Source organism: Gymnodraco acuticeps, unplaced genomic scaffold (assembly GCF_902827175.1).
Source record: "Gymnodraco acuticeps unplaced genomic scaffold, fGymAcu1.1, whole genome shotgun sequence".
NCBI lineage: Eukaryota > Metazoa > Chordata > Actinopteri > Perciformes > Bathydraconidae > Gymnodraco > Gymnodraco acuticeps.
In genome coordinates, this window is record NW_022990047.1 from 1,981,145 (window position 1) to 2,001,946 (window position 20,802).

Genomic DNA, 20,802 nt, shown 5'->3' on the forward strand with positions numbered 1-20,802 from the left:
TTTTTTTGTGTTCATAACTCAAATCTGTGGTGTCTGAATGGATATAAGAATATTGCATATTAAAATGATTTTCCAAGCTTTAATAAAAAACATAGCCAACCTATCAGCATTAAAATTAAATTACCGTTCCATTCTGTCATTGTCACTGCACCAAAACATGTTCGGATTTTGAACAAAACAAATCTGAGTAATTTTCCAGTTTTTCTCTTGGATGATTTTTAAACTGTCTAATTTCTAAGGGTCAGAGGGAGGGTTTTCTAAGCTGTGCAGACCTTTGACTCCTTGATAGGTTTTCTATAAAAAAATTCACTGCCATAACTGTGCCTGATTTGTATCTATGTTTCTAATTTGGGTTTAACAAGATGCCTTCATAGTCATTTGACAATGAGGGCATCTTTAAATCAAACAAGTAATTTTTATAGTTTATGTGAAATTATTAGTATTATATATTGTATACACTGTAGTCCACGGGAAATTGTGAGAATTACTCCAGAGAAAACCCTTCTTATTGACCCAGTACTGAAACATTAAGCAGACGAATCTACAGTCAGATCACCCAAGTGGTTTATCGCCCTGAACTGACCACTGGATGGAGGAGGGCATGTTTCTCCCACCTTTTATTTACCACTAATCTGTCACGCAATTGAAATCAACAAAGCGCTTCTCCCTGCTAGACGCCGAGCCTGCAGGCGGGCCATCTGGCGCTCTATAGTAAAACGACAGGCCCCGCCCCCTTGCTTACGCTCTCCAATGTGCCATAGCAACCGGGGCCGAGCCCCCTGTTCCCGCGCAATGTTCCCATCCTTATAAGGCCAGTAGCACGCAGACGCACGGACACGTCACACGTCGTTTATGTAAATGCTTTGATTGAAGAAAAAGAAAAAAGCCTTCTGCCCTACTCTGAAATGGAGGTGTGGATACAACGCATGCGCAGTGTGTCCACAACTATCCAGTCCCGTCCACAGGCGCAGACATCAACAAGGGAGCGGGCTACTGATGCGGCTTGATTTTCATAATAGTCACATCGTAGCACGGCGCTGTAAGGAATACTACTTTGTATCAGATCCACGCAGCTTGCAACAAGGTAAAGACCGCATCTGATTTCTAAACGTGTGGTTGATCTTTGAAGCTTTACTTTTAAAAGTATTCGCTGTATGTTCAGATGTGACATTTAAAACAAGCTCCGAGTTGTCTCAGAACAATTGCTCTTTTCAGGCCTGCAGCAACACCGGCTGGGTGGTCAACTCCATGTGTAATTCGCCTTATAAACAGTCAAAGTAACCGTGCAAAGTGTGAAGAAGGCGAGTTGTATGCGAAAATGTGTTAAATAGTGTCAGAATTGGCTTCATACGCAGGCACGAGAGATGGCTGTTGTTATTGTTGTCGGAGGAAATTCGTCCCTTTTTAAAATCCCGAAATTTGACTAAAGTCGGTTACTGAGATCGTTACGGTCGGAAACACACTCTTCTAAAACGCATTAATATCCACATTGTTGTGGTAGTGCGCCTGCAGTCTGCTCCTGCTAAATAAGACAAGTTGAATCTCTCACGCCCACCCGGACCAGAGATGCGTCTCAGCACGCGGGCGCCGCTGTCAACAAAACAGCCACCGCAAACACTAAACTGGCCATGAACGCCTCCTGAAACTCACGCTGGGTACAAGAAAATGTTGTTTAGTGTTTAAAAAGAGCACAAAAACCGACTTTAAGCATGCCTTCGCTTTCAACTTCGTGCACATCTAGTTGAAGGTGGACTGTTGCAGTGACGCGGCTGTGGAATAACAAAGAGTAAAGATCAAATTTCACGATTCTCTCGGAAAGGCTTTCCTTTACAGTTAAAAATACGACGTTTCCTTCCGAAATGTGTTTGCGTTAGTTGATTTAACTACATAAAGTTAATGTTGGGGAGGGAAGTCGGGCATCGTCGTGCAGGGGACGGTCATCATAAAATGGGTGCGCATGAAGTAGGTCGTGTGGCATGCCATGCTTCCTCGCTGAAGTGGGCGGTGAAATTGGCGACTTGCACTTTTCTCTCGATAAAAACAAGCGAATTTCTCGGGCTATTGTTATATTTGACCAAGTACACATGTTATTTAAGCAAGTCTGAACTGCTTTCAGCTGAATCTTTTCAGTTTACTTTTAATATTACGTCTTTTGCGGGAAATCGCATCACACACCCTTCTCCACACTGCCTCTGAAGTGTGTTGCCATGTTGGGTTGCGTCACGTAGGCTACCTTATTCTGCTGCAGAGATCGTCTGTAGTTTACAGATGAGCTACTCGAGAGTGAATACGTGGTCTTACTAATAGTATACTACTGAGCTGATAAGGTTACTGTTTTATTTTAAAACAAACATAAAATGACAAATGTAAATACGTAGATTATACCTTAAAACATATATTGTAATACCCTTTTGACCATTTTGTCCTTTCTTACATGTGCTTTTTTTTTGTTACTCGTGTTTTTGTATGTCGAATTAGTTTGTTAAATGAGGGTTAATTTAAAGTCTGTTCTATAATGGACCTATAAGTTACTTTTCATTCTGTATAACTAGCCTACACCTTTCTGGTTTAAAAAAACTTCACCTGCAAGTTTCTGAAGTAGTATAGGCTACTATACAACACGCAATTCCAAGAATGTGTATTTTACATCTGGCTTTGCAAGGCTAGATATAGCCTTGATGTGTATTATTGTACAGACTTCATCATACTGACATTATACATGATATATTTTAATAAATAATAACGTTCCACAGTTTTAATTATAGATTTACAAATGTTAGATTTATTACTGCTGTAAGTTATTTCAAATGTGATTTACATCCTCATGCAAACTTCCTTGTAGTAGTAATTCTGATATCTGCAGTCAGTCACATCAGGATACATTTTTATGGTTCTTATATTTCCCCTTCATCGTTCAATTTAGGTTGTGTGTGATATAACCAGCAGAGTGAGAGGTCTCTCATGTTTCCTGCTCTCTGTCTGCTCTCTGAGGGCCCCGAGGACTGATGGCAAGAAGAAAAAAAACAGTCTGGGGGGCGCGGCTCGCAGTTTTGCCGCAGTTCAGATCCACATGTGCTGTGGAGATGAAATTTTGCCTAGCAACCTAAATCATAATTCCTCTGCATAATCGGCGTGTTTATTGCATTACGAGTGAATTCCCCAACACACATTCAAATGTTTACATTACTCTGGCAATATGCTTACATTTAAACACCAGCAAATAACGTATCCTGTGCAGCCTTGAGGATAAGACTAAGTGCGTGCTAATATTTTGTGTTCCCAAAATGAAGCGTGCATCCTGTGAGCTCAGTATGGTGACATGATCTGTCTGACACGCTGTCTGACTGTTGACCTACTTCCCCCCCATGTGGGTCAAAGCGGAGAGATATGCACCATCAAAATCGCTTTCCCTGAATGTTTGTAATGCTCGGTGAATGTGGGAAACACCAGCATTGTTTGCATTAATTCACATAAACTGAAATGGTACAATACAATATGTACGGCTGCAGGGAGGTACTGCAGATAACACTTCATGCACACCGATGAGAGCTTGAGATGTTAATATTCAAATATATTTTTCGCACACAGATGTTTGGCTTTCATAAGCCAAAAATGTACAGGAGTTTGGACGGCTGCTGCATCTGCCGTGCCAAGTCGTCAAGCTCTCGTTTCACTGACAGTAAGCGCTACGAGAAAGACTTCAGGAGCTGTTTTGGGTAAGAGACACAGCAGAACACGTGAGGTTTGGAGATAGAGATCCGCCTTAATGTGTCCACTTCAACACACCTTATTGATTTGAACAATTTCCCCCTGTAATTTCTATGTAATAAACTATAATTATCTTGCAGGCTGTGCGAAACTCGTTCTGGAGAAATCTGCAACGCCTGTGTGCTCCTGGTAAAACGATGGAAAAAGCTTCCAGTGGGGACCAAGAAGAACTGGAACCACGTAAGTTTGGATTTGCATGAATTGCATGGTCATGATAAAATACCTTATTTATGTAGTACTATTAATTTCTCTCATCTGCATACAGGTTGTTGATGCCAGAGGAGGTCCTAGCCTAAAGATAACTTCCAGGCCCAAGAAGATAAAGTCCATCTCCAAGAAAGCCCAGCCGAGCCAGATCAGCAGGCTGCAGAAAGGGCTCAAAAGAAACAGTGAGTTCTGCATTTTGGCATTCAGATAAATGTCTTATGGATCTTTCTTTTTCATTCCCTTTAAGAGTAAATTATTTTTTCATACACAACAAATATTTAATATAACCCCTTCATTGTTCCACCCTCAGATTCAGATGCACACAGCACCACCTCCAGCACCTCCCCAGCTCAGTCTCCGAGCTACAGCAACCTGTCAGATGACGGCTCAGACTCAGAGCTCAGCCCAGGATCCAGCCGCTCCCCGGTTTTCTCCTTTCTGGACCTCACTTACTGGAAGAGGTAAGTTAGACAGTATAGCACAAGCACTGACTTATTATTTACGATTTACAGAAACACGTTCAGTCAGCTTTTTATTGACATAATAGATGATACATGCTTGAATGACTCAATGACTTTAAAGAAAAGTCATCCTAAAAAGGATAATTTCCATATCAATCACTCAGCCTGTGTTATCTTGAAGAAAACTGTTTTTCTAATGCACCTCCACAGTGAGAAAATAATCCAAAAAAGGAGAACATTCTTGTTGAATTGAAATAAACATGGGGTCTGTTTAGCAAAAGCAAAACTATATCAAAACATATGTTTACCTACTGTCACTCAACTTGTGCAGTACTATGTCTCATTTATCTAGTCGTACGATCACTACTTTCGAAACACATGCATTTTCACTAAAACGTCACTAATTATTAATTTAAGACTTCTGCATAGAGTACTCACATTGACAAGTAGTGTTTCTGCACAAGCATGATACCGATTATTCAAGTGTTTTTAGAAGTATGGTTTTGAAAAAATGCATATGTTTGAGAAGTACAGAGCATACAAATTGATACATGAGATTGTAATTGTACTGCAGGAGTTGTGTGAGTTTGTAAAAAGATGTTTCGATATCATTTTATATATTTATTATATGTACAGCACTTTGGCTCGACCAAAAATCGCTTATAAATGTGCTATATAAATAAAACTTGATTTGATATCTATTTCATCAATTCCTCAAGAATCTTTTTAGGTTTCGATTTCTTTGTTTACTAGAGACATGCAAGGATAACAAAGTTACTCACTCACTCCATTTTTAATAATGGCCTAAAGCATGTAAAGACACAGAAGGACCCTTTTAATTGTTTTGGTGTTGCTTCACACACTTGAATAGATGCAATGTGTTGTGTTTTGTCTAGGCAAAAGGTGTGCTGTGGGATAATCTACAAGGGGCGCTTCGGGGAGGTGCTCATCGACCCCCATTTGTTCAAACCATGCTGCCGTAACAAACAACGGCAGCAGCAGCAGCAGCAGGAGGAGGAAGAAGAGGAGGAGGAGGAAGATGAGGAGGAAGAGGTGGAGATAGAGGAGGGGCAGGTGGATGTCAGCGGGCATGAATCCCAGACGGAAGAGGAAGTGAAGGAGACACCAAGGTGTGAGGAAGCTGCAGAGCCTGCACAGCTATGTGTTACGGTGGGGATGGAGGCTGGGTGGTAAACTCAAAACTCCGCCTTGCACACATCTCTGAAGAAATCTTGAGGAGCTGTTTTTTTTCTCAAGCACTTACAGAAAGAAGTGGCCTCAGATTGCCTTCAATCATAAAGCAGCTGAAAATCCTTTGGTCTTCTCCATACAAATGTTGGAGGTTTGTTTATTTTGTTTCAATGGTAACTTATGAACTGTTGTTTTTCCACTCTTTTTTAGTATTTAATATTCATCCCATTCTAACGATGGACCATTTTCCGCAGTGTTTTTAAACTACTTTAGATTAAATGCTGGAGCTCTCGTTTGCTGGTACATTCAAAAGATTTTATTCCAAAACACATCCACTAACTCAGAGAAAAGGGTGCTACTTGAAATTCATTACTCAACTTTTCAAACATACAGCTGAATCCATTCTCAGTGTGGATATTTCAGGAGCATATATGTTAATAAATAATGGCATTAGTTTTGCTTCCTTTGTTGAGAGTAGATGGCTCTTTTTGAAAGGGTGGATATCTTGTTTTGGAATGAATGACACTTTACATTGACAGAGCACAGACCTGTACAGTAGCCCTTTTTGTTTTTGTCTTTTCACCCCATTCCTATCAACGAGTTTGTTATGTAGACTGTCTCCATGTGCAAATACCTGTGTGGGTCCCTTTAAACAAGGCCTATTCACAGCTTCAACAGCAAATACACCAGCCTTAATGATGTGTTACAGACAGTGCTAGTGTTCATTCTGGATTGGTATTAAGGAACTCAAAGGGACAGTATATTTATTGTGGCCTCAGAAACACACAGTGCATTTTGCATGAATGGCAAGCCCACTCATCCCAAAGACCTAACGATCTGATGCATGAGTCTACTAAAATTGCATGGCCTTATATAAACTGTAAATCTTGCTTTTTATTTTTTCCGATCCATTTCTCTGAAGTTTTAACTTATTTTTATATGTAAGAAAAAAAAGGAAAAATAATTATTTGCATAACAATACCACACAAAACAACAGTAAAACAAAATCGGTCTATAGTCATTCAACAATAACAATATCAGTGATTCCCTTCATTCCTGGGTCAGGATAGGTAAACAACTTTGTACAAGTTGAAATTCTATGCCATTGCCTCTTCTATACCACAAACGTGTTGTGATATATAGCCTAATATTACCATATTTATCAAAACGAAAGCCAAAGCACATTGAAATTCACCCAATGTCAAATCAATGCAGGTTTTCTATGGACACTTGTGCTTGTCCGAGGTCATTTGTATGTATGTTTATGTCAAACAGAACACTAAGGAAATGTCATACATGTGATGTTGTAGTCAGCAGCAGAGGGTGTGGTATGTACATAAGGGGTTGGGTAAGCCATGCGGCTGTTGTATGGGTTTCATTATTTATTTATTTCATATTTATTTGTATCACTGCATCCCTGCTTAGAAGTGTAATACTATGAATTATTTTCATCTTTAGCTTAAATGTAGAATGATTTTGTACTTCAGAAATCGAATGTAATTCTCACGCAGGCTTCATTTAACATTGCGTTGAATTACCGGATGTCAATATTTGTGAAATGTTAAGTATTTATTTACTCATCAGTTGAGTTGCGTGCAACCTAACTTATTCTGTACCATCACTTTGGATATGTATCATGTAGACTGAATGATAGATTGCAACCAAAATGTACTTTTCCCTTTTAGCCTGTAGCTTAACAATGTTACAGAATTGTAGGATATCTAACTTTAGACTTGCATGTACTGTTGCTATGCATTTACTTAGCTTACAAGTTAGACAAAGCAATTTTGTATTTTTTATAAATCATGTACTTTTTTTACTTGTCCCTTAATAAAAGTACTTTTGTGAATTTTCTGGAAGTATGGAGTTATTGAATATGAGATGCTGTGTTTCTGTTATACCACATAACATCAGGTATTAGTCTCAGATCCAACTTTAGATTTTTTTTTGCATTTGAGAAGACGCAGAAGAAGCAAAACATTCATTTTTATACGACATTTCAAGAAATTTCTCCTTTTCTATTAAGCTTTTAAAATGTTGCAGAAATGATCAGAAACACCAAATATAACCAAGACACTACATAAAAGGCACAGGAACCTTACAAGTTTTTTTTCACAAGATAAATAATATTGTTGAAGTGATTGATATAGAAATGAATAATACACAAATGTATTCCTGTACATATTAAGCTATTTGTTCATTATTGGAGTCTTGAAGCACAGTGGAAATACATTAAAAACACCTGACCTACTCTTTATCCCCCCGTCACTCAAAAAAATATTTCTGGATTATTTTAATGTTCTCTCTGGGCTGCAGCCTTTTTTTTTTTTTTATTGTACCTCTGAATGTTTTTTTAAATTATAATGGTATAAAATGTAACTCCATGGTATGTTCCCATGTTCAACATACATACTTAAAGTAAACATATTCCAAAGACAATTTTTTTTTTTTACTTAAATGGAACAAAACACCTTTTATTTAACACCAGATAACATACAATCTACCAATGATGTGCCAATTATTTTGTTTACTAGTTTCCCTGTTATTAATTAAGTTATGTATTAACAATGATCCAACCAGATGAGATTTGTTTTAATGTACTTTTGTAATTTGCGGAGTTTTAAATAAAGAAAAGAAAAAGGAAGGACGTTTTCTTTTTAACGTAGCGGAAACGGTGGTCCTATGACCGGAAAGTTAAAAAAAAACACGGAAGTGCTTTGTTTTTATTTTACTGCCAGCTGTCAGATGCAGCTTTGGGCTGCAGGAATCGTTTCAAATCTGCTAATAAATTAACCAGAGGTCGACGCAAACATCCTCGGAGATAGAGAGGTAGCTAACATAGCTTGTGTTGCTTCGCTCGGTAGTTTAGCTCAGCAGCTAACGTTAACGATAATCCATGGTTGCTGATGCTAACACGGGACTTTGCTGAACGTTAATGAAGTTTATCACCGTTAAAAATGATGCATTAAAATATCACAGCAAAACTAAACGCATGGGTTTGAATGTAGAAAAAGACAAGTGCGCTACAGTTACTGAATTTAACCAAATACTGTATAGTCTATAAAGAATCTAACTAGCTGTATCGGCACTGAGTAACTGACTGTGTCCATTCGTTTTATGATTAAACTATATTTATGAGCTCTTCTAAATCATATTATACTACTCACTCTATTAAATAAAGGTTTGTTTTTGCAGCTTTGTCGTAACAATGGTGGAGCCCACAGCATCTGGCGTGTTCTGCAACAGGATGCTGAGCATGGTCAACTCTGAGGATGTTAACGCCATCATCCAGGCTCAGAGACACATGTGAGTGTCATGGTGTAATTATCTTCTTGTGGCTTTTCTGCTACTTTGCATTATTACCAAATATAAAATGGGTGTGTTGTGTGGCAGGTCATTTTCCTTGCATGTGGCAGTTATTCTAAGATCTGCATTGTTCTTGGAAAACCTATATCTGAAGATAATTGTTGCTTTGTTGAAAAAATGGTGTAAACAGGCTTGACCGCTTTGAGAAAACCAATGAAATGTTGATCAACTTCAACGGGCTCTCCAACGTGCGACTGCAGCAGATGAACGAGCGCTTCCTTCTCCACACTCGCACTCTCGTGGAAATGAAAAAGGATCTGGACAGCGTCTTTAGGAGGATCAGGTATGTCACACACACACACACACACACACACACACACACACACACACACACACACACACACACACACACACACACACACACACACATACTTCACACACCTCTGTTTATTGGCCTCCTTTGCTCCTATAGGACACTAAAAGGGAAGATTGCTAAGCAGTACCCAGAAGCTTTCAGCAGTAAGTTAGCAATTTATTTCCATTTGTCATTTTATAACCTCAGTAAACTTCCCTAAAACATCCTGTCTAAGATATGTCTGTTTGTCTGTCAGATATTCATGAATCACCCATCCTGGAGGACGATGACGATGAGTTTGATCCAGTTCCCCCCAGTGCTGCCAGAACCATCACAATAGCCACTTCAGAGCAAAGCACAGAGTCCTGTGACACAAGTCCAGATGTGATCTCACCCACTGTGAGCCGATGCTCTGAAGATCTCTCTCAAGAGCCGCCTGACACGCCCACCTCCGATGGCTTAGAGACAGCTGTCCTGCAGGACGAGGGTCCGGACTCTGTACCTGCAGAATAGAGTGAGCAGAATGGGAATGGATTTCAGCCTCTTGAGCTTCAACCTTACAACGATTTTAGCAGGAGGTCATGATGTACATTTGAGTTTGTGTTGGCCTCAACAATATCTGCTGAGTTTTCCACTCATTATCTGTTTGGAGGAGCGTCACAACCCTTGATGTTAGATGTGGCTATGAACTGTCTGCGGACGCTGGATATTTGTCGGCATGATTATTTGTTTTATGCCTGCATAGCACTAAAGAAAAGCAGGTAATACTTGAAGTGATATAGTGTCTCACTATAGATGTATATATCTTTAGTACTGAAAGTAAGAAAGCCCTCCCTTATGAAATGATAATAGGCATATAGTGTTATTTGTTATTTGAAGATGTCCATCATGATTTATGTTACTTAAAATACATTAACGTTATTAATGTTCTCAACCTGAATCACAGCTACTACTGTTTTCACAATTACAATAGCATCATAATGAAGCATTTTAATTATGTAGGCCCCTTTACAACTAGGAAATATGTTTGTTACTGCATTCATAAACATTTTAAGCAGCATTTCTTCTGATGCTATATGTAAACCTGTCCACCTTGCATCGCAGTGAAAAAGTTGAATGTCAGTGATTCAGCAAACTACTCAAGAACACATGAGCAGGGCAGAGGCTCTTTGAGAGGAGAGCTGGAAACCAGGCTGTGTGGGTGGAGGGTCCAATCATCCCTTGATCAACATTAAAGATACAGTTTTGGTGTAAAAGGGAAAGTCCCGTCTTTAAATGTGCTTCATTTGCTTTTGGGATATTTTTACATTTCAGTTTAATTTTGTGGATTTAAAAAATAGCTCCTGATTCTTTGAAAAGCATATAGTCAGAGTTTAATAATCAGATATTAAAGCTGCTCCATAATAATAACTGTCATAATAATTATTGTATTGACTCTCCAAAAACGAAAGAATAACAAAAAATTCCTCTGAGATTTGTTATTGTGTCTTGAAAATTGTTTTTGGCTCAAGTATATGAACAATATCTTTGACAAATGTTGTCTTTTGATTTTTTTTTAAATAAAAATTGAGATGCAAAGAGAAAGATATTACATTTTAAACAGAATTGAAGGTAAGCAACCAGCAATGTGTAAGCCCACTGAAATTGTAAGCATCAAGGCAGTAAATATGGTCAACACAAATGGCTCTGTTACCCTAGAACCCAAAAGACTAAAGATCACTGAGTGGCAATTGGTTGCTAGTAGCATAACTCATTTGAACTTTTGTAGGAAATATGGGCTCTAAATACAAAAACAAAGTTATGTTTAGAATTGACACATTGCAATAGTGGGCCTCTAAATATGTTAAAAATAATAAGACTAATCTGATTTATGTGTTTATGCATGGGGCAGCATCTCATAATCCATCCATTGGGCCATGTAATATTCCAGTATACTGCACAGAGCAGGATAATCTGAGCGAGGCAAACACAAACACTTGTTTACAAATATGCACTATATGAGCATACTATCACATGAAATATTTAAGGTAGTAACAATTAATTCTCCCACAAGGGAGTGAACGGAAGTTGAAGACACCTCTTTTTATTGAAAAGTCCCAAAACATTTTTGTTTTAGCTTCCATGTCATATGACTTAATGACTCCATGTAGCAGTTTAGATACATTGGACAAGTAGGACACCTCCTATTATAGAATGTTAGTGTTTTTTTGTATTTGTATATGAATATTTGCATGAAATAATCGGCAGACAACTATTGTGTACAACAAATAGTTTACAATTCAAAAACGGCTGATTATTTCATACAAATCTTCATATAAAAGCACCAACATTTAATTAAATATAACTGTTTCGTACTTGTCCATAGTTAAACAGTTCTGCACTGATTTGGAGTAGGAATATGATATGGAAATATCAATTAGTTAACGATTAAAAGACTGCGGATTATTTAATAGAAATCTTCATATAAAAGCACTAACAAATAAAAAGAAATGTGTGTACTTTTCGACAATGCTGTATGTTTGTAACCAACGGTTATGGATAGCTACCGCCAGAGGGCGCTGAGTCCGGAAAGAGGCAGTTTTTATTCCAGACAATGGGGTTGAACCATGGATGTAGAACAGCACTGTAGCTAGCTAGCTCACAACACTACAGGTACATTACTTCCCGTTTTGGGATATTGTTATGCTTCACTGTGAATAAAAGCCTTTTGGACTGGGCTAATTGTACAATATTGTTTTATTATTTTACGTCGACCAGCCACCCGTAGCCATGTCTAGCCGGCTAGCTTTCTAGCTTTACTCACATCAGTGCTACTGCCAGCTAGGTTGCTAACAGCTGTGATGTTAACCGTCATCACACAGAAGACACAGTGACAATACTACTACTGAACAAACTACCAGCAAGAAAACTAACCCACTTTATGAGGAACTCACCCGAAGCTGCTCGACTGCTGCTCCTGACATGAGGAGGCTCACCAAGAAGAAGGCTCTGACCCTTGTGAAGGAGTTGGACGCTTTCCCCAAAGTCCCCGAGAGCTATGTGGAGGCCACAGCCAGCGGCGGGACAGGTAACACGGATACATACAGCACCACGAAGCTTTCACATACTACAGATTCCTAAAGAGCTAGTGCCACACCGTAAACATACTCTATTCTAGTAAAGGTCCTGATTTCAAAACAGCAATATGTATTACGAGTTTCAAATGTAAAATATGTTATTCTGCAGTCAAATGTTCCCGTCATAATAAGGAATTAAACACTGCATCCTACAGTTTATCACAGCCAATCACAATCAGTATAGTAAGAGATACATGCTTTCACTTTACAGGAAGAATATGAAAAACACTGTTATCTGAAGCTGTCACACACATTTAGGGAAATTACAGTATTTACCTATGAGGTGGAGTAAACATCTGCATCAGGTCTCCCTTGAAAAAGAGATCTATGATCTCAATGGGACCAATCTGGTTAAATAAAGGTTTGAAATGAAATGAAATATAATTTGGATATTCAAGTCAAGTACCTCAAATGTGTATTTCAGTTCAGTACTTGATTAAGTGTACTGGGTGACATTCCAACTCTGTAAAGGAGTCACTTTAATTTTGCAGTGACTCATTTTGATACTCTCTCCAGTGTCTCTGATAGCGTTCACTCTCATGGCTGTCCTCGCCTTCCTGGAGTTCTTTGTGTACACAAACACATGGATGAAGTATGAGTATGAGGTGGACAAGGACTACAGCAGGTGAGAGAAAGAAAAGCTGTATGTTGTTTTTGTAATTCAACCTAGTGGTCTTTGCTGAGTATGTTCACTAACTGCATATGCTCTTCCCTTACAGTAAACTGAGGATAAACGTTGACATTACAGTGGCCATGCGCTGCCAATGTAAGTTCAAAACATTTCTGTATTTAATTTGTATTCCAGCTTTAGAAAAAGTACTCATTCATATTTAGTTGGGAAGCATCTCATGGATGTTTTTAATTTGAATGCAGATATCGGTGCAGATGTTCTGGATCTGGCAGAAAACATGGTTGCTTCTGATGGCTTAAAATATGAACCAGTGAGTATGAGTGTCTTTAGTCTGCACAATTGTATTAAATATGTTGTCATAATTCCGGGCATTCCTGTGGAGGTTGGGGACATTGAACCAGAGTGGTCGGTGTTCAAAGCCTCTATTGCCGAAACCGCAGCGGGGAGCTGTGGTCTCGAGGTCTTAGGTGCCTCAAGGGGCAGTAACCCTCGAACCTCCTGGTGGACACCGGTGGTCAGGGAAGCCGTCCGACTGAAGAAGGAGGCCTTCAGGGATTTGTTATCCCGGGGGACTCCCGAGGCAGTTGCAAGGTACCGACAGGCCCGAAGGGCAGCAGCCTCAGCCGTGGCCGAGGCAAAGCAGCGGGTGTGGGAGAAGTTCGGAGAAGACATGGAGAAGGACTTTCGGGCGGCACCAAAGTTGTTCTGGAAAACTGTGCGACACCTCAGGAGGGGGAAGCAGGCGACCATCCAAGCTGTGTACAGTAAGGATGGGACGTTGGTAACCTCAACTGATGGAGTGTTAGGGCGTTGGAAGGAACACTTTGAGGAACTCCTGAACCCGACAACTCCGCCCTCTATGTTAGAGGCAGAGCTGGAGTATGACGGGGGATCAACACCAATCTCCCGGGGGGAGGTCACTGAGGTCGTCAAACAACTCCACAGTGGCAAAGCCCCGGGGGTGGATGAGATCCGCCCGGAAATGCTGAAGGCTCTGGGTGTTGAGGGACTGTCATCGTTGACACGTCTCATCAACGTTGCGTGGAAGTCGGAAACAGTACCGAAGGAGTGGCAGACTGGGGTGGTGGTTCCCCTTTTCAAAAAGGGGGATCAGAGGGTGTGTGCCAATTACAGAGGCATCACACTACTCAGCCTACCCGGGAAAGTTTACTCTAAGGTACTAGAAAGGAGGGTCAGGCCGATTGTCGAACCTCAGATTGAGGAGGAACAATGCGGATTCCGTCCTGGTCGTGGAACGACGGATCAGCTTTTTACTCTCGCAAGGATCCTGGAGGGGGCCTGGGAGTACGCTTATCCGGTCTACATGTGTTTTGTAGACTTGGAGAAGGCGTATGACCGAGTTCCCAGGGAGTTACTGTGGGAGGTGCTGCGGGAGTATGGGGTGAGGGGGTCTCTACTCAGGGCCATCCAATCTCTGTACTCCCAAAGCGAGAGCTGTGTCCGGGTCCTCGGCAGTAAGTCGGACCCATTTCCGGTGAGGGTTGGCCTCCGCCAGGGCTGCGCTTTGTCACCAATCCTGTTTGTAATATACATGGATCGGATTTCGAGGTACAGTCGTGGGGGAGGGGGTCTGCGGTTCGGTGGACTAAGGATTGCACCACTGCTTTTTGCAGATGATGTGGTTCTAATGGCTTCATCGGTCTGCGACCTTCAGCACTCACTGGATCGGTTCGCAACCGAGTGTGAAGTGGCTGGGATGAGGATCAGCACCTCCAAATCTGAGGCCATGGTTCTCAGCAGGAAACCGATGGACTGTCCACTCCAAGTAGGGAATGAGTCCTTACCCCAAGTGAAGGAGTTCAAGTATCTCGGGGTCTTGTTCTCGAGTGAGGGAACAATGGAGCGTGAGATGGGCCTGAGAATCGGAGCAGCAGGAGCGGTACTGCAGTCGCTTTACCGCACCGTTGTGACGAAAAGGGAGCTGAGCCAGAAGGCAAAGTTGGGTCATGATCGAAAGAACGAGATCGCGGATACAAGCGGCCGAGATGGGTTTTCTCCGCAGGGTGGCTGGTGTCTCCCTTAGGGATAAGGTGAGAAGTTCAGTCATCCGGGAGGGACTCGGAGTTGAGCCGCTCCTCCTTCGCGTCGAAAGGAGCCAGTTGAGGTGGTTCGGGCACCTAGTTAGGATGCCACCTGGGCGCCTCCCTAGGGAGGTGTTCAGGCACGTCCAGCTGGGAAGAGACCAAGGGGTAGACCTAGGACCAGGTGGAGGGGTTATATCTCTTCGCTGGCCTGGGAGCGCCGTGGGATCCCCCAGTCAGAGCTGGTTGATGTCGCCAGGGAAAATAAAGTTTGGGGCTCTCTGCTGGAACTGCTACCCCCGCGACCCGACCACGGATAAGCGGGAGAAGATGGATGGATGGATGGATGGATGGATGTTGTCGTAATAGAATTGAACAAATGCATTAAATCCTAATTTCTTTGTGTAACTGGAGTATTTAATTTCTGCTCATCTGATATTTGTCTTTTGTTCATTTTCAGGCCCACTTTGAGCTCCCTCCAGAGCAAAGATTATGGCACATGTAAGATCACATTTTTAAAATTGCATTACAATTACATTTTCAACATGTAATTCTAGACACTCCCTAAAGCAATATGGTGGAATTTGTTTTAATTAAGCTATGCTATTAACATTACATTTAAAATTCAGCTCTCATAGTGTAGCACAACATTTACAGTTTGTCGTTTTCATATTTTGTACAGACTATTGGTGCACTGTCAGAAAGTAAAGCAGTACATTTATTTTAACTGATGTGTAGAGAGCAAGCAAGCCTGTACATTTTACATGTTGAAACCTCTTTCTCCTCAAATACAAAACTGTTTCATACATAGAATAGTTTTTGTCCTATACCAAGTGAGTTTTTGTTTTCTTACATTTTCCTTACCTCTCTGTTAGGACACTACTGCACATACAGGAGCGTCTGAGGGTGGAGCACGCTCTCCAGGACGTTCTCTTTAAGGGTGCATTAAGAGGAGCTCCTCCCGCTGTGCCTCGAAGGTACAGCATAAGCTAACATTTAACATACAATTATAAAGATTAACAAGGAATTGTTTTCACCTCCCCTAAATAATGACAATTGTATTTCCTCCCCATTGTTTTTGGTCTTTTTCACCGTAGTGAGGACAGTCCCAGCTCCTTTACGGCCTGCAGGATCCATGGACACCTGTATGTTAACAAGGTGGCAGGGAACTTCCATGTTACCGTTGGAAAGTACGTATCGCCATAGCTAAAACGTAAAGTTGAAAACATTTAGCAGATGCTGACCTCTGACCTTTATGTTTCTGCACAGGTCCATCCCCCATCCCAGAGGCCACGCCCATCTAGCTGCACTCGTCAGCCATGACTGTAAGTTCACTATATTGAGGCACACATGTCTTCTTTATGTCTGTTGACACACTGGGGGAAAACGCAGATAATATTTACTGTGCATTAAAGTTGTAAAGCAGTTGTATTCACTTGTGTATGTATTCACGATGATGACAACTGTTGTGTTTTGTCACAGCTTATAACTTCTCTCACCGGATCGACCACCTGTCCTTTGGAGAAGTGATTCCTGGGATCATCAGCCCTCTGGACGGCACAGAGAAAATCTCTCCCGAATGTGTGTTTGTATTGCCAAACATGATTCCATTATTAAGGTATGTAATGCTTTTACACTGAGCTAACAAATATTTGGGTTATTTTTTCCAGCCAACCACATGTTTCAGTACTTCCTCACCATTGTGCCCACCAAACTGAACACATACAAGATCTCTGCGGACACTCATCAGTACTCAGTCACTGAGCGGGTAGGTTCACATTGTACACAGGTGATCTATTTGTGCAGTATGTATAAGTATGATGGACATGTATTTCTCCATTCTGTGCAGGAACGAGTGATAAACCATGCTGCAGGCAGCCATGGAGTCTCGGGGATCTTCATGAAATACGATATCAGCTCACTAATGGTCAAAGTCACGGAGCAGCACATGCCTCTCTGGCAGTTTCTTGTCAGACTCTGTGGCATCGTTGGAGGCATTTTCTCTACTACAGGTAAATCAACTCTCACTGGAACACATTGTAGCATGCTGGATGCAAACTTGTACACGGGCAGTGAATTCATTAATATTAAGGGCCTTAATTGTTATTAAAATGACTAAACCCCATATTGCCTATATTTAAAATTGATTGAAATATTTTCCAAACAGTCCCTGGACACAACCGCATTAAATTGCAATAGTTACATGAATTTGACCAAAAAATAAACAAGGCTTAATAAATGTTATCTGTGACTAATAATAAATAATTGTACTAAAAGCACCAAATGGCTGCCTAGAGGCAAGGAGATCAATCATAAAATTAGCAGCAGCAATTAAGTATTTATTTTATTTTATTTCATTATTTGATGTAGTATTTATAGTAGGGGCTAAATCAGTGGTTCTCAAACTTTTTTCAATAATGTACCCCCTTTGAAAAAAAAATTCAGCCAAGTACCCCCTGATCAGCGCAAAAAAAAAGCCTATATAAAGAGGTACAGTGCTGCGCTGCACCATCAGTGTCTGATTTATTAAAACAACAACCTTGTAACTGAGAAACACCTAAATGCTACATTTCAAATGTTTACAATCCATCACTAAATTCATGGCAAACCAATTTTAACATCATGCAATAACACTAAGACGACATTAGTTGCATTGAACTGATCTTTTTAATAAGTTGTACTTACAATGTAGTGAAACATGGGCTTGTGCTTCACTGAGGACCTTTGTCATTCTGACAGGGAGGCAAACTGCAGTTATTACACTTCGTGTTTTGAAATATGTGTAACTTTGTTCATATAAAACCCACACTGCTCAAACTTCGTTACTTTTCCTAAAATTAGTATATTTATTTATTTTGGGGCGTGGGGAATGAAGAGAAAAAGATATATGAGCATTTTATGAGCATGGGATTTTGACCCCTCGTATAAACATATGCATAATGCTATACTTTGCGGCCACACGCCGTTGCCAAGCAACGCATATTGTTTAGGTCCTTTGATAAGCAGGCAGTCATATAATTAACTAGAACTAGCTAGGTCTGATAGATTTGGACATAAACGCGAGTGAAGTATAACCGGAAGCGCGAGAGAGATCAGATCAGCTGCTGCTGACGGAGAACACGCAGCTCTGCATGATCACAGCTCCGTCTGCTGTGACGGACCATTGAGCCGAGCAAAATACACTAAGAGTTAGACCTAACACACTTAGCTATTTCATCTATTCTGGAACTAGCTAAACACGAGCCTGACGAGCTGTCAGGAGAGGGAGAGGAAAAGAGAGCACCCCGTTTATTGTTCCCATTTTATTATCCAGAATTACTGTAAACTTTTGAAGGAAGTAGTTAATCTATGTAGTGGCAATTTCTTATGTTACCTTATATGCTAAAACCAAATGCTTCTAAAAAGTATTGTCTAACACTACTGCCATTTCCTGATATATGCTGTTTTCTCTGCATACTCTAATGAGGGTTATTATTCTCAAGCGCTTCAAGGCCACAGAGCTGATTTGGCAGACTATGTTGAAACTACTCCTCTTCACACAAAGTTTGAACTTCCATATTCTGATAACCGTTATACTTTCTACAGCTCAAGGACACAGGAGTCTAATAACAATATGAGACATCCGTATGAAAGCAGATTTCTGAGGCGTTCTGCCTAGCTACACAAAACTCTGTCTGCCCGCCCTATCTTGTATATAAGCTTTGCTATTCTGTGACTATGGCGCACACTCCTGCAGACTATCCTATACTCTGTGAGACCTGTGCCTTCGAGGCGCCTCGAATAAAGAACAGAAAGACAACTCTGTTTGTTTCACCAGTTTATTGATTGATCATTCTAATTGTATATCTCCACAGTATTGACTAGGTCTAAGATTTCCATAACATCTACTATTAGCAGTTTGTTTAAATGTATTAATTACGTTTTTTTTTCATTAACATATAATAAATCTCACGTACCCCCTGCAGTACTTCAACGTACCCCTAGGGGTCCGCGTACCCCCATTTGAGAACCACTGGGCTAAATCATGATTAAGCTCCAGTGTGTTTCTGAAATAGGGGTCCTACAGATCAATGCAAGTTAGATCTAGGACTTCTCAAGCCATAACAAATACAATTAAAAAGGATGTTTGAATTTTATTTTGAGATGCAACATTTAATTGAAGCTTATGTCTTTTTATTGATTCATTGAATGGGCTCACAGCAGGCATCAATGCTGGTATGCTGCTTTAAAGACATGGTACACTAAGTGCTTCTGGTTTATCAGGTACAGCAGGATTTAAGAATTTTACTTTATCCAATCTTGTACTCTAATCCAGTAAATCATCTTCTTAAAGCTGACTGTCAGGAGTTTTCACAAAATGATTAAAGATAATGGGAGGAGATGATTCATGTATTGCCATTAACTGTCCCAAAGATGATGAAGTTTCTGGAGAGTTCCAAGTTTAAATTGCTGAGGAATAATTCTGCTTGTGAGGGTGGACAGTCACTCGTGAAAGACTTGAATTAAACAGGCGCCAAAAACACCCTTTTATAAATGATTAATAGATTGATGGTAGCACTTAATCATTTTGAAAAACCTTTGAAAAGTTATTTTCACTTCAGCTAAACCCCCATTAGAAACTGTAAGTCTGATCTTCTTCTCTTCTGCAGGCATGCTCCATGGTGTGATAGGATTCTTGGTTGATGTTGTTTGCTGCCGTTTACAAATGGGAATATACAGAAATCTTAAGGTAAGCCAATTATTATTATTACATGACCTTTAACCCTGGAGACACCATTATTTCTCAACTGAAATGTTACTCTTTTTATGAAAATAACCATATTTTACTGTGATCATTATGCATGTTTGTGTTCCCCTTCATCAGGAAGCTCCTCTGGATGAGCAGCCAAACGGTGAAACCTTGATTCCTACAGAAAATGGCGTTCAGTCAGAAGAGACCCTATGACTCGGCTGCCCTCTGCTCACCATCTCTGCCTGACCCACGACCAGATGCTGGGGACATGTTTACAAGTTGTTTTATTATGGAATACGTCCCTGCTTTATTCAAAAATGTGTTGATCATTGTATAATTTCTTTATAGTTGTATTGGGTCGGTGCAAGTTTCAGACATGAGTGTTCATCTGCCTGTGAGGGGTATCTCCTAACTATCCGTCATTTTCACTGCAAAGCGGCACAGCGATTCCAACACTAATTCTTTACATAATTATTGTGGACCTGACTTCATTAAATAGATGGTACCTGGTGTTCGAGCGCCATGGTTACACTCACACAGCTGTCTTCACTGATCTGTTCTCAGGGTAATGTTTTTTTGAGTGTAAGCTTGATAGATACATGCATTTTCCCCAGAATCAACACGAGTCTGATTCTGGGATGTAGTCTGGTGACCTTAGAAAACTCCCAGCATAGCTCTGTTCAACATTTGATGACGAGAGGTGTAAGCAGCTACAATGAAGAAAGGAAACCTGTGTGAGTGTGCATGGCTACTAAATCGGTATGTGCAAAAAGAATACAAGGGTTTTAAATTGTTACTGTGGGTAAATAATTGTTGGAAATATGAGGCTGATTTGTTATATAATAAACACTTAAAACTTGATGTCAACCCATTATTTTTGAACATTGTTTCTAGTTTAGTCTCACCTAAGGCTTCTGTTATCAATCATTATTGTTTAGTATGTAAAATATCTGAAATCCGTCTTCAAATGTCTTGTCCATCCAAAAATATTAG

The 20,802-nt window shown here is 40.3% G+C and overlaps 3 protein-coding genes across 3 annotated transcripts; all 3 read left to right on the plus strand.

The window, feature by feature from the left end:
* Positions 1 to 926: 926 nt before the first annotated feature.
* sinhcaf (SIN3-HDAC complex associated factor) lies at positions 927 to 7,481 on the plus strand. The gene is made up of 6 exons (XM_034215783.1): positions 927 to 1,084; positions 3,589 to 3,716; positions 3,849 to 3,948; positions 4,034 to 4,157; positions 4,286 to 4,436; positions 5,333 to 7,481. Exons 2-6 carry the CDS (start codon positions 3,589 to 3,591, stop codon positions 5,628 to 5,630), a joined length of 801 nt encoding a protein of 266 aa, XP_034071674.1. The 5' UTR covers positions 927 to 1,084; the 3' UTR covers positions 5,631 to 7,481.
* Positions 7,482 to 8,324: 843 nt separating this feature from the next.
* On the plus strand, positions 8,325 to 10,823 carry kxd1 (KxDL motif containing 1). Its single transcript, XM_034215585.1, has 5 exons — positions 8,325 to 8,456; positions 8,823 to 8,933; positions 9,124 to 9,276; positions 9,406 to 9,452; positions 9,545 to 10,823. Exons 2-5 carry the CDS (start codon positions 8,836 to 8,838, stop codon positions 9,799 to 9,801), a joined length of 555 nt encoding a protein of 184 aa, XP_034071476.1. The 5' UTR covers positions 8,325 to 8,456; positions 8,823 to 8,835; the 3' UTR covers positions 9,802 to 10,823.
* Positions 10,824 to 11,852: 1,029 nt separating this feature from the next.
* Positions 11,853 to 20,676, plus strand: LOC117545693 (endoplasmic reticulum-Golgi intermediate compartment protein 2-like). Its single transcript, XM_034215584.1, has 13 exons — positions 11,853 to 12,355; positions 12,921 to 13,029; positions 13,124 to 13,170; positions 13,278 to 13,345; positions 15,538 to 15,578; positions 15,953 to 16,054; positions 16,175 to 16,267; positions 16,347 to 16,402; positions 16,560 to 16,658; positions 16,748 to 16,845; positions 16,927 to 17,089; positions 19,727 to 19,806; positions 19,942 to 20,676. The coding sequence occupies exons 1-13, from the start codon at positions 12,250 to 12,252 to the stop codon at positions 20,020 to 20,022; spliced, it is 1,143 nt and encodes a 380-aa protein (XP_034071475.1). The 5' UTR covers positions 11,853 to 12,249; the 3' UTR covers positions 20,023 to 20,676.
* The last annotated feature ends 126 nt before the right edge of the window (positions 20,677 to 20,802 follow it).

Excerpts from the sequence above, each read along its gene's own strand:
- sinhcaf (XM_034215783.1), top strand. The coding sequence starts at position 3,589 with ATGTTTGGCTTTCATAAGCCAAAAATGTACAGGAGTTTGGACGGCTGC. Across the intron at positions 3,717-3,848 it reads GACTTCAGGAGCTGTTTTGG|GCTGTGCGAAACTCGTTCTG; the intron begins GTAAGAGACACA and ends ATTATCTTGCAG. Across the intron at positions 4,437-5,332 it reads GACCTCACTTACTGGAAGAG|GCAAAAGGTGTGCTGTGGGA; the intron begins GTAAGTTAGACA and ends TGTTTTGTCTAG.
- kxd1 (XM_034215585.1), top strand. The coding sequence starts at position 8,836 with ATGGTGGAGCCCACAGCATCTGGCGTGTTCTGCAACAGGATGCTGAGC. Across the intron at positions 9,277-9,405 it reads AGCGTCTTTAGGAGGATCAG|GACACTAAAAGGGAAGATTG; the intron begins GTATGTCACACA and ends TTGCTCCTATAG. Across the intron at positions 9,453-9,544 it reads GTACCCAGAAGCTTTCAGCA|ATATTCATGAATCACCCATC; the intron begins GTAAGTTAGCAA and ends TTTGTCTGTCAG.
- LOC117545693 (XM_034215584.1), top strand. The coding sequence starts at position 12,250 with ATGAGGAGGCTCACCAAGAAGAAGGCTCTGACCCTTGTGAAGGAGTTG. Across the intron at positions 13,030-13,123 it reads GTGGACAAGGACTACAGCAG|TAAACTGAGGATAAACGTTG; the intron begins GTGAGAGAAAGA and ends CTTCCCTTACAG. Across the intron at positions 17,090-19,726 it reads AGGCATTTTCTCTACTACAG|GCATGCTCCATGGTGTGATA; the intron begins GTAAATCAACTC and ends TCTCTTCTGCAG.